At 58.8% G+C, this 12,199-nt stretch overlaps 1 protein-coding gene across 5 annotated transcripts in view; it reads left to right on the top strand.

The window, feature by feature from the left end:
* CACNA2D2 (calcium voltage-gated channel auxiliary subunit alpha2delta 2) overlaps nt 1–12,199 on the top strand; it is a 117,176-nt gene extending 104,977 nt beyond the window's left edge. For 2 of the 5 annotated variants that reach the window (XM_032592122.1, XM_032592118.1), the window contains 17 exons: nt 661–737; nt 4,675–4,735; nt 6,780–6,877; nt 7,099–7,189; nt 7,297–7,359; nt 7,507–7,610; nt 7,876–7,974; nt 8,067–8,155; nt 8,356–8,403; nt 8,632–8,703; nt 8,804–8,956; nt 9,120–9,172; nt 9,296–9,351; nt 9,508–9,634; nt 9,788–9,897; nt 9,996–10,078; nt 10,166–10,357. In XM_032592122.1, coding sequence (XP_032448013.1) covers nt 661–737; nt 4,675–4,735; nt 6,780–6,877; nt 7,099–7,189; nt 7,297–7,359; nt 7,507–7,610; nt 7,876–7,974; nt 8,067–8,155; nt 8,356–8,403; nt 8,632–8,703; nt 8,804–8,956; nt 9,120–9,172; nt 9,296–9,351; nt 9,508–9,634; nt 9,788–9,897; nt 9,996–10,078; nt 10,166–10,306 — 1,525 coding nt within the window. In that variant the 3' untranslated portion in view covers nt 10,307–10,357. Of the gene's footprint in view, nt 1–660; nt 738–4,674; nt 4,736–6,779; nt 6,878–7,098; nt 7,190–7,296; nt 7,360–7,506; nt 7,611–7,875; nt 7,975–8,066; nt 8,156–8,352; nt 8,404–8,631; nt 8,704–8,803; nt 8,957–9,119; nt 9,173–9,295; nt 9,352–9,507; nt 9,635–9,787; nt 9,898–9,990; nt 10,079–10,165 lie in introns of all 5 variants that reach the window. The other 3 variants (XM_032592120.1, XM_032592117.1, XM_032592123.1) reach the window with 2 other exon arrangements.

Here is a 12,199-nt window from a genome sequence, read left to right as displayed (position 1 = left end):
ATCTGATGTCTCCCCATGCCACACCACTCTCTCCCATGTCACCCCTGCTTGGATTGTATCCCTGGGTATCTGCACCCAGGATGTCACCCTCAGCACATCCCCAGGCCTGCTCTCAACAGGCACCACAGCCTCGGAGCAGGTACCCTTCTGGGTCAGGCCCAGGCAGTACAGGCTGTCTCCTTGTGCCCCCAAGAGCTGGTCTCGTTCACACCCCAATCCCAGCTCGTGACTGCTCCTCACGGTGTTAGCACCAGCCCTGCTTTTTGACGGCTCTCACATGGCCTAAGTCTCTAGGACTGAGGGACCCCACTCCCATGGCTGTGCACCCAACAGCCTAGATCACAGACAGTGTTCTGTCCCTTTTGAGTTTGCTGCTGGCCAGATAGAGGAGGCTGGCTGGGCACATGGTGTGTTGGGGGAGGCCGCTGGGGATGTGGGGGGTGTGGCGAGTTGCTTTGGAGCTGGGAGTTCTGAGGCCTCCAGAAGAGTTTAGGGAGTGAATCTCCCACAGCTAATAGGGAAAGGTGGCCCTGGTGGTCAGGAGAGGGGACTTCACAGCCTGGGCATCTCTGCCCAGCTCCAAGGTGGGGGGGCTGAATGCCAATGTGGCCCACCTCTCCCCAGCAGTGACATATGCTCCTCTCCTCCCCTCATCCCCAGCCTAGGGCTTGTGCTCCCGCCCTACAGCACCTTCTACCTCCAAGCCAACCTCAGTGACCAGATCCTGCAGGTCAAGTGTAAGTGGCCCGGCCCCTGCCTGTGCCCTGCACCCCTGCCTCTGCCCCGCACCTTGGCCGCCGGCCCCAGGCAGCATAGCCAGCCGCTGGCGGCAAGGCAGCCCCTCCTGCCCAGTCTGCCCACCCCCAGGCACCCGCAGGCTGGGGCACCAGCCATCGGAGTCTGTGGAAATCTGCATGCCTGCCTTTTCTCAGATTTGGTTCCAGACCATTCTCTCATGATTTCCGTTGAGGTTTTTGGTTTTAGTTTCTCCTACTGCGTGTCTTCCCTCCTTAGCTTGCCTCCCCCGCACACCTCTGGGGGCTGCATTCTTGGAAGACACCCCCTCTTCTCATCTCTCCTTCCCCCTGTGCCCTGCAGCTCTCTCCCCTGTGGTGCCACCCCCCCAGGGTCTCTCTCTCCCCCTCCTCTGACCTCCTCATTCATCCTCCCCCATTTTCCGCCCCCCCCATCAGCCCCTCTCACCTTCCTCCAACCCCCACTGCCTCACTCTCTCTGCCCTTCCATTTCTCTTGCTGCCTTCTCTCCCTCCTCCTCCTCTCCCCCTCTCCCTTCCCTCTCCCTCCCTCCCTCCTTCTCTTTCCCTTCCCTGCACCCCCACCTTCTCTGTCTCCCCACTTCCCTCTACCTTCTGCTCCTTCCGTTTCTCTCCTGCCCCAGCACCTTTACTTTCTCTCTCTTCCTCCCTCCTTCCCTCCCTCTGCTCTCTCCACCCCCCTTCATCCCTGCATCTCCCACCCTCCCTGCCTCTTCCTCCCCTTCACTCTCCCCCTCTCTTCTTCTCTGGACCTCTCTCCTTCCTTCCCTCCCTGGTCCACTCCTCTGCCTGTGGCTCATTCCTGCATGTTCTGCTCACCCTGGGCCTCCCCCAAGAGGCCTCTGGAGCCTGTGGCCCTGCCTGCCCACCGCCCGAGGTCACTGGGAGGGAGGCTGGGGCTCCGGCCCCACCGGGCGCCCCCCACCTGCCTGGCCGACTGGGGCTCATCTCCTTTGAGTTTTCTCGCTCTCTCTTTCTCTCTCATGTCGTTTTTTTGCAAGAAGTTTCCTTTCGGTATGATGATGAGACACAATATTTTCATTCAAACAGCCATTGAATAAAATATTGTTTGTGCCCCTCCCCTTCCCCTCCCCCTTTTCGTTTGTTTTTGTGTTTGTGTTGTTTTTGTTTTCCTCGCTTTCTCTCTTGGTGGACTGTCCCAGTGCCAATCAGCAAACTGAAGGGCAAGTATATTCAGAACCAGTGCACCCTCCTCTCCCCACCCCACCCACCCTCACACCCCTGCTTGCCCCCCTCCCTGCCCAGGACCAGCCAAACCCCTGCTCTCCAGGGCTCCCTCCCAGCATCCCCTTGGCTCCTCGAGTTCTTGCCTTTTCCCTCATCCCTAAACCCCTATTACAGCCAGGGGCCCTTCTCCTGGCCCTGCCTGCAGGGTGGTCTCCGGAGTGTTCTGAGAGCTCAGGCCCCCTCCTCATCCTCCTCTCTCCCTCTGGGCAGGCCCCTGCCCGCCCCCACCTTCTCTGTCCCTCTAAGACAACTCAACAGTGGGAACAGGGCTGGATGCCTCTCCACCACCTCCCACCCAGGAGGACAGGGGGCCTAATAGGCAGGGCTAGACCAGTCTTCAGTGGGGCTTATGTGTGAGGCTTAGGGTAAAAGAAAGTGCCAGCCACATGAGGCTTCGTCTGGGATAGTTCTCCCTCCTGTGATCTCTGGCAGTTGGTCCAGAAGTTGGCAGCCCTCCAAGGGGTGTCAGAAGGCTTTGGAAGCCCTACACCCTGATTCTGGGACGGGCAGGATAGGGCAGCAGCCATGCCACTGGGAGAGCCAGGCAGGCCCAGCCATCCTGGGCACCAGCCTAGGTGCTGCAGCCCCTGTGTCCTGGTGCCCCCCACTGCCTCCAGAGACTTTGCTAAGGTCCACTGGCCCAGCGCAACCCTGGTACTTGCTGCCCCTGGGGCAGAGGGTCAGGTGTGGAGAAGGTATTCCCCTGGGAAATAAAAGCAGACTCGGGGACAGTGAGCCTAGACAGGAATGGAAGGAACCATGTCTGGACCCCAAGGGCCAGCAAAAGAGCTTAGAGGGAATCAGTCTGTGTATGAACAAAAAGATTCTGGCACTTAGGGGTACCCAAGCGAGACATTCCTGAAAAAGAAAGGCACTGAACTCACAGACTCTGGTGGAGAACAAGGAGGGTGAGAGAGGGCAGCATGTGAGGGTCTCTGCCACAGGGGCAGATACCCCTGCCTGGACAGATAGGCATGGAGAGCCACAAGGGGGGGTTCCTGTCCCCAGTCCCCATGACCTGGAAGCCAGGGCTCCCCAAGAAGCCCCGGGGGCCCTGTCCAGCATAGTCCAGCAAAGGGGATACAGCTGGCACCACTGGCCTGGGTGGGGGTGGGGGACAGGCCCTACTCCCACTGGCTTGAGTTGTCTTTTCTCCCCCTTCCACATCCCTCCCACTGACCCCAGAAATGCAGGGCCCTGGTAACAATGACAATTATAGCCTAGTCTCCCTTCCTGCTCCCCTACCTACTTTTTCTTTCTCCTCCTTCCCCTCCCCCGCACCCGTTCCCTGTCGGCTTGTGTCCAAACCCTGCCTCACAGTCCCATCAGAAAGCAACAGTCCAACCAGTGACTGCCCAGCTCCTGCAGGCACCCCAAGCCCACCTCCCCGAATCTTGCAGTGCATTGTGGGAGTATCTGGGAACAGAGAAGACCCCTCTTCTGCAAAAATAAGCCTTGGGGTGACAGAGAGATCATACCTTGGTGAAGACAGGATTAGAAGGTGGGCTGCCCAGAGTGCAACACACCAAGGGGCAGGGGCATGGCTCCAAGATGCAGACCTGCCAGGTGGCTGATCCATCTGGGCCGGGAGAGGCCACAGAGAAGCCCAAATTCACTCACAAACCCACACAGAGACATTTGTACACCTGCACAGGTATGCAAACACACGTTTTCCCATGTACATACGCACTCACTCTCACACCATGCACAGGTCTAATTGATAGGTCCCTAAGAGCACTCCTTCTCTGGAGCCACAGCATTCCTCTTTGGCTGCTCTGAACCCGGACAGGTCCTAGGAAAGGTAAAGACCCACCCTTCTTCCCTGCCTGGCCTCATGCTCCCAGCCCAAGAGGGCAGGTGTACAGGTTTGTGCAGCATTCCTGAGTCCTCCCTGTCTCCCACACCTTCCTCCACAGCATGGGAACATTCTCAGGCATGAGTCTCCCCTCACCCAGCCTCCCAGCCCAAGAAAGAGCACTGGACCCCCACAATGCACTGCAGCCCAGCCCCAGCTGCCCACACCGTCTCTGGTTGGACTGTCTGTGCCCGTGAGAAACTCCCTCGGTTTGGCCATGTTGATGCCTGACACAGAACAAAAGCAAGACCTACCAAAATGCAAACAGCTGCAGCAAAGAAAGAGAGATAAAAATCCGCGGCCAAAAGCCAATTCCCTTCCTCAAAGTCTCTTTGGAGGCAAAGGAAGCTCAGCATGCGGTTTTTTCCATTACGGATGTGATAAGAGCGAGACCGGCGCCTCCCCCAGACCATGCATATATATAGCAGTGTGTGTATATATATGTGTGTGTGTGTGTCCGTGTATATGTGCTATACAGCCGTATGGAAGCATATACAGCCACGCCACGGGACTCACTGCCGACAGAGGACCAGGCCTGGGCAACATATTGGCTATAACTGCCCTCCTCCTGCGATGCTGTAGTCTCCACAGGCCCTCCACCCCTCCCCGCCCGCCCCTTCTCTCTGCCCGCCCCTTCTCTCTGGCTCGAACGTGGAAGTGGCGGGTTCCCTCTTTGCTGGTGTCTCCCCCTCCCTCAAGCCACCCGCTGCCCTGTCCCTCCAGCCCCGTCAGCTCTGAGCCCCCTGGCCTCCTGCCTCCCCAGCCCCCGCCGGATAACCCCCCGTTTCTGTTGCAGATTTTGAGTTCCTGCTCCCCAGCAGCTTTGAGTCTGAAGGACATGTTTTCATTGCTCCCAGGTAGCTTGCGTGTGGCCTTGCTGAGGTGTCCTTCCCCAACCCCAACCGCCCCGGCCCCGCCTCCTGCACTGCTGCCTGGAGCTCTGTGTGTGTGTGTGTGTCCTGTGCAGTGTCGCCCCCCACCCCATGCATAGCCCCGTATGTGCGGCCATGTGCATACCCTGGGCCATGCAGCCGCACCAGGCAGCAGTGGCCAGCTGCCCACAGCTCCAGCCCCCACCAGGCCTGGGGCAGGAGGGCTCTGGACTCTGCTGATATTCCCTGCCCTCCCGGGCCACCAGGAAGGAGCCCTTTCTGCCCTGGGCGGGCTGTCCACAGCACACTCGTGACTGGGCAGCTGCTGCTCTGGTTTGTGGTACCCTCCCCAACTCCCACCCTGCACCTCGTCCTTGTCCTGTGTCACTCAGTGTTTGTGTGGGTCTGGGGATGAGCCAGCCAGAGCCCCTGTCAGCAGTGCTGAGTTTAGGTGTGATGGCTCACAGAGGACTGGGGGAGGTAGAGGGTACAAGGGCTTTAAAGAGGTGCTCTGGCAAGTGAAGGGTCAGGGCCCAGTGCAGGCCCGGGCCTGGACCATCCCTCAAGTGCACACTCAGCGTGCACACACACATCCTTGGGTATACACGCTCTGCCTGTTGGCCCAAAGTGAGGAGGCCAGCAGCTCCCCCGGTGGTGAAGCCCTTCCCTGTGACCTGGCTTTGGATGAGGGCAGGTGGGTGCAACTGACAGAGACCCATGGGCACTCTCAGGCACCACACGGGGGCTCTGGACATTCCTAACCTCCATGTGTGTGCACGTGTGTGCATGCACCCACAAATTTCTCTCTCTGTAGATGTGTGTTTGTGTTTGTGAGTAATTGTGTATGTTTGTAAGAGTCTGAGTGTAAATACGGAGTGGGCTGTGTGCATTAGTGACTGTGGGAATGAGTGAAAAGGCCTGTGTGGCCTACATGACCCTGAGAGAGGGGACTGTGTTTGTTTTTGTCACTTCTGTATCTTTGGCTTGGGAGAGCTCAATAAATACATGTTGGGTGAGTGAATGAAGTAACCCACAAATGTAAATGTACATACTCTTGGGGGGCACTGTGGGGGAACTGTATCTGAAGCACAACTGTGGGCATCGCTCTGGTTGTATCAGCTGTGCCCCCCACCACAGAAGTACAGGTTGTGCGCTGTACAAAGGCCATAGGGGCCAGAGAGCAAGTGGGGGCTGAAACCCAGCTTGCCCCCAGCTTTGCCCTTACCAAACTGTGCACCCTAGCACAGTGTAGGGAAGCAGTGCATTTTAATAATCCCCACAAAGTTGCTGCATTCAGGCCAGCGGGGAGGTCTCTAGTGGCAGCTGTGTGAAGGAAGGATTAGGCAGGAGAGATAGCTCCATCTACCAGGGTGGAAGGACTGCTCACCAAGACTTCCTGGGGGAACAGAGCCTGAAGCGGGCCTCCCATGCCCCAAAACTCCCACATTATGTTCTCTGGAGCCACAGCCTGAGCCCAGTGAGGGCGTTGAGGAGGTGAGGGATTTGGACTGTCCGCCTCTAGGGGAAGAGCATTCCGAGCAGAAGGAGCAGCCAGTCTGAGGACCCACGTGTTCCCACTGACTTCCTGACACCCTCTGTGGTATGGAAAAAACTGAGGCTTGGGGAGCTTAAGTGAGTCATCCAAAGGTGCAAAGCTAGGAAGCGGCAGGTTGAAGTCTTATATTTAGGCTAAGTCAGCGCCGGTACTTCACCCACCGTGTGCCCACGGGAACGCCACAGCATACAGGTGGACGGGCCAGCCATGAGGCATCTCCTGGGGCCTCCCAGGTGTGCCGTCAGGGTCCAGGGCTATGCCCTGGAGGGAGAACCTGCCAGATTGGAGGAAGCAGACCATCACTCTTGTGTCAGCTCCGCCCCTATTCAGAGGTGGCAGCCTGTAAGAATACACACCCCCTGCCAAAGGCGCAGGCTTCTCAGCCAATGGCCAGGCAGGCCTGTTGAGAAACCTCAACCCTACTGCTCTGTCCAGCCCCCCAAGCCCACTCTTCTTGCCCCTCCCCACCCCCAGAGAGTATTGCAAGGACCTGAATGCCTCAGACAACAACACCGAGTTCCTGAAAAACTTCATTGAGCTCATGGAGAAAGTGACTCCAGACTCCAAGCAGTGTGAGTGCCTAGTGGGGCAGCCGGGTCTGGGCAGTGCCCAGGCCACAAGGGGGCAGCCCAAAAGAACCCAGAGACCGGGCAGGTGTGATGCAGACCCAAGCCCAGGGCAGGACCTGGGCCAGATAGTGGGAAAGGCTCCTATTGGAGCCTTGGGTATATGGGGGAGAGTGGGCAGGGAGCCACAAGAAGATGGCCCCTCCACCCCTAACCTCCGGTTCTAGGCAACAACTTCCTTCTGCACAACCTGATCTTGGACACAGGCATCACACAGCAGCTGGTGGAGCGTGTGTGGCGGGACCAGGATCTCAACACGTAGGCATCACCCAGCCTGTGGGAGCAGGAGGTTGGGATGGGCCCAGAGGCCCTGGCCCTGCCCTGCAGAAGGCAAGCCTGTGACTCACCTCCCTGCTGCCCCCCAGGTACAGCCTTCTGGCCGTGTTCGCTGCCACTGATGGTGGCATCACTCGCGTATTCCCCAACAAGTAAGTAACCAACCCTGCCACCCAACCCTGCCCCTGTCTGGGACCCTGCCTCTGTCCTGCTTCCCATAGGCCTCCTTGCACCTGGCTGAGACACTGTCCCCCATACACCACCCCTTCTACTGACCTCTGTCTTTGTCGGATAACCAGAGCAGCGGATGACTGGACGGAGAATCCAGAGCCCTTCAATGCCAGCTTCTACCGTCGTAGCCTGGACAACCATGGCTATGTCTTCAAGCCCCCGCACCAGGACGGTGAGTGTTCTCCAAGGTGCCCAGCAGCAGATGGGAAGTTGAGGCTTCCCTGTCTGCTCAGCCAAGACTAGGCTCTGCTCTCTGAGGCCCCTCTCAAACATGAGGCTGGCTGAGACTGGGGCAGATGAGGAGAGAGAGCTAGGCTGTGCCAAACACTACATTGGGTACTGGGTACTTGGCTTGGGCCCCTGGGTCCACAGGCCCAGCACAGAGTGGTCAGTGTAACCACCAGCCCCTACTCCTGACCATCCCACCCCACCGCCAGCCCTGTTAAGGCCACTGGAGCTGGAGAATGACACAGTGGGCATCCTCGTCAGCACAGCTGTGGAGCTCAGCCTGGGTGGACGCACACTGAGGCCAGCAGGTGAATGCCTGGGGTGGAGGTGGAGAAAGAGACGATGGGCAGGGTGCTGCCCAGGAAGGCGGGCATTGATGACCCCTTGCTCTCCTCTATAGTGGTAGGTGTTAAGCTGGACCTAGAGGCCTGGGCCGAGAAGTTCAAGGTGCTAGCCAGCAACCGTACCCACCAGGACCAGCCTCAGAAGGTACTTGGGCAGGTGTGGGGGCAGTAAGCCCAGCAAAACCCATTCTAGAGTCTCCCGGAAATCCTTACCACTCAGAGTGGTTCCTGTGTCTATGGGGAGGCAGTGGTTGTTGTAGATGGCCTGGGGATCTAGATGTACAAAGGGTGATGGGAGGGGGAAAACTGGCGGGCACCTTATGGTCCTTGCTCTCTGCCCAGCAGTGTGGTCCCAGCAGCCACTGTGAGATGGACTGCGAGGTTAACAATGAGGTGTGTGTGCCCCAAACCCTAGCTTACCCTGATCCCTGATTTCTTAATCCCAACTGCAACTCCTAGCCTATCGTTTGGCCTGGGGGTCTCAACATCCCACCCTTTACAGCTTTACCACAACTGGGGGAGTGGTGCCCCTTCTACCCAACCACCCGACTGCCAGGGTCTGGGGAGGAAGGTCTGGGCCTGAGCCCCTCTCCATCTTCCCCCTCCTTCTCCACCTTTCAGGACCTGCTCTGTGTCCTCATTGATGATGGGGGATTCCTGGTGCTGTCAAACCAGAATCATCAGTGGGACCAGGTGAGGGTCAGGGAGAGGGTAGGAGGAGGCCAAGGTTTGAGCTTTCTGGGGTTGTGGCACTGCCAACCCTGTGACTACCACTGCCTCCTGGCATTCCCAGGTGGGCAGGTTCTTCAGTGAGGTGGATGCCAACCTGATGCTGGCACTCTACAATAACTCCTTCTACACCCGCAAAGAGTCCTACGACTATCAGGCAGCCTGCGCCCCCCAACCCCCAGGCAACCTGGGTGCTGCACCCCGGGGGGTCTTTGTGGTGAGCCCCAGCAATGCCTGGTCTGGAGATGGGGGGCAACGTGGGGGCGGGGGGGAGGCTGGGAGACCTGCCCACAGATGACGCTCCACCTCTGACAAGAGAGCTGGGGGTGACCCGGGTTCCGGGACAGCAGTAGCAGCCCATGCCCCTCTCTCCACTGCAGCCCACTATTGCAGACTTCCTTAACTTGGCCTGGTGGACCTCGGCTGCAGCCTGGTGAGTCCAAAGGGGAAGGGAGCGGAGGAAGGGTGCTCCCTGACCAGAAGGGCTCAAGAGAAGTGGTGGGGCAGGGCACTGGCCTCTGCTGACCACTCCCACTCAGTGACCCCTGCCCTACAGGTCCTTGTTCCAGCAGCTTCTCTATGGCCTCATTTATCACAGCTGGTTTCAGGCAGGTAGGTGGGGCGTTAGAGGCCCCTCCTCGAACCCCCTCCCCAGTCTAAGCCCGGACCCATCCCAAAGGGAGGTCGGGGCTTAAAGTTGAGCGAGGCTGAAACCCGAGACCTTGCCAGGGTGAATGGGTGGGGCTGAGGCGCTCTGGGCCCTCGCAGACCCCGCGGAGGCTGAGGGGAACCCCGAAGCGCGAGAGAGCAGCTGCGTCATGAAACAGACCCAGTACTACTTCGGGTCGGTGAACGCCTCCTACAACGCCATCATCGACTGCGGAAACTGCTCCAGGTACCCGCGGGGATCGGGACCGGAGGGCTGGCTGTAGCCTGGTGGGACCATGGGCGGGGCCTGCCGGGTGGGCGCGGCCCGGAGCGGGACCGGGGCTACAGCGGGGAGGGGCGGGGCGAGTCTCAAAGCCCCGCCTTTCCGGACTGCCTCCAGGCTGTTCCACGCGCAAAGACTGACCAACACCAACCTTCTCTTCGTGGTGGCCGAGAAGCCTCTGTGCAGCCAGTGTGAGGGTGGCCGGCTTCTGCAGAAAGAGACACACTGTATCCTGCCCCCGCCGCCCCCCGCCGCCCGCGCCCCCTCCTGTCCCGCGTGCCCCCTCAGTGCCCTGCCGCCTCCTTGACTCCCCACCCATGCCCAGCGGACGGCCCGGAGCAGTGTGAACTGGTGCAGAGACCGCGATACCGAAGAGGCCCGCATATCTGCTTTGACTACAACGCGACGGTGAGAAGGGGGCGGCGCACTTTACATCCCGGCCCCCCTCCCTTCCCTGGGCCGCCCGGCCTACCTGCACCTTGCCTCTTCCTGCAGGAAGATACCTCAGACTGCGGCCGCGGAGCTTCCTTCCCGCCGTCGCTGGGCGTCCTGGTCTCCCTGCAGCTGCTGCTCCTCCTGGGCTTGCCTCCTCGGCCGCAGCCCCAAGTCCACGCCCACGCCTCGCGCCGCGTCTGAGCGCCCCCTCCTGCCCCTCCCCAGGCCTCCCCGCCTCTCCCCTGCCCCCCCCCACACCCCGCCTTAGAGCCTCGCTTCCTCCCTCACCGAAGGACCTGAGTAGCCAGGCCCAAGTCTGAGCCTTGGAAGGGGGGGGGGGGGGGGTCCCAAAGGAGGGTGCCGCAGGTCTTTGGCCCCCAAGCCACATCTCGCCGCCGAACTGTCAAAGTGACCCCAGACCCCTTATTCCCACTGGACTCACCCGCCCCTGAGGGCTGGGACAGGGAAGCCACAGTACTGGTGCCAAACCAGGCCTCCACTGCCCACCCTGCCCCAAGGCTCCCTTTGTGTGGGAGACCTAGGCCCTGCCCCAGCTGGACTTCTCTAACCTGGCCCTTATGTCCCACCCAGGACCAAATCTGGATTCCCTGGGAATAATGAAGTTGAGATGGGCAGTTTGAGGCTTGTGCATCCCATCTTAAGTCCTGGCAGGAGGGAGGTCCTGAGGCAGCCCCTCAATGGCTCCTGCCCCTATCAGGCCTACAGCCACCTCCCACCTTCTTCCAGCCCTGCAGGTGACAGGCCAGTGACAGTGACACTGGCTCAGACACAACCCCATAAACACCTGGAGCCCTGAGGGCAGAAACTGGATTCACATTAGACTTACCTAGGAGGACGAACACACATACACAGACACAGACACACACACACACACACACACACACACACACAAACACACCATGGGATGGGGTGGGGGTAGGGGCTCACAAAGCCTTACACAGGGCAGGGGGTTGGTGGGAGGGTTGGCACATGCACACTTCATCTGCTCACTGCCCACCTCTAATCTGACCTGCAGCCCAGCTGGTCCTCTGTCTCTAAAGCTGAATGTCAAACAGTGCCAAATGCTGGGACAGGGGGTTCACCTCTGTCCCACCCTAGCCACCAGTGTCCTGGAAATGTCCCTCACCCCACCAGGTGCTCATTGTAACCATTTCGCACTAGTGTCAGGCCCCCAGCGAGACCACATGCCACTGCCTGCACCTCTTGGCAGAGGAATCTTCACCAGACATTGCCCTTTGCCGTAGCCAGAGTGACATAATCACTCCTGGCTGGGCTATCCCACCCCCAATCTGGCCCTTACACACTCAGGCCTGTGCTCCACTCCCTGTTTCTTTACACTCACACAATGGGGGAGGGGGAGCAAACTGCTCTCCCCTGCTGAACACACACGTGCACGCATACACACACACATGCACACACTCTGTGCACACACAGAGGCTGGGCCCAGGCACATGTCTTCACACCATTCATTCTGATCATTTCCCCCATAGGCATCCCAGCCTGGGGGCAAGTGGGGGACGGGAGAGCAGGGGGATGTGGCCAAGAGGCTCAGATGGACTGGGAGGAGGGGGGAGGGTGATGCATTAATTAATGGCTCCATTAATTAATGTCACGTTGCTTGTTGCTTTCTCAGTGTGTGTGTATGGTCCATGCCCGCTGCTGGTGCCAGGGTGGGCACCCATGCTGTACACCCAGCCTAGATGCCAGCCATGTCTTGCGGGGGCGTGTGTGTAACTGTAGTGTAGTCAGGTGCTCAATGGAGAATATAAAAATAAAAAAGAAACATATACAGAAAAATAAATATATATTTTAAGTTTAAAAAACAGGAAAACAGACAAACAATCCCCATCAGGTAGTTGTCCAACCCCCAGCTGGGTCTAATCCTTCTCATCACCCACCCGACCTGGCTGCCCCCTCACCTCGGGCTCGGGGGATCTGTGGGGGACTGGGGGGCCATTTCCTTTTCTCTGCCCTTTTTTTTTTTTTGGTTGTTGTTCTATTTTGTACAGACAAGTCAGAAAAACAACAGTGACAAAAAAGTCAAGAAACTTTGTAAAATATCGTGTGTGTGAT

The sequence above is a fragment of the Lynx canadensis genome, chromosome A2 (assembly GCF_007474595.2).
Source record: "Lynx canadensis isolate LIC74 chromosome A2, mLynCan4.pri.v2, whole genome shotgun sequence".
Lineage (NCBI taxonomy): Eukaryota > Metazoa > Chordata > Mammalia > Carnivora > Felidae > Lynx > Lynx canadensis.
This window is presented reverse-complemented; position numbering and strand designations above follow the sequence as displayed.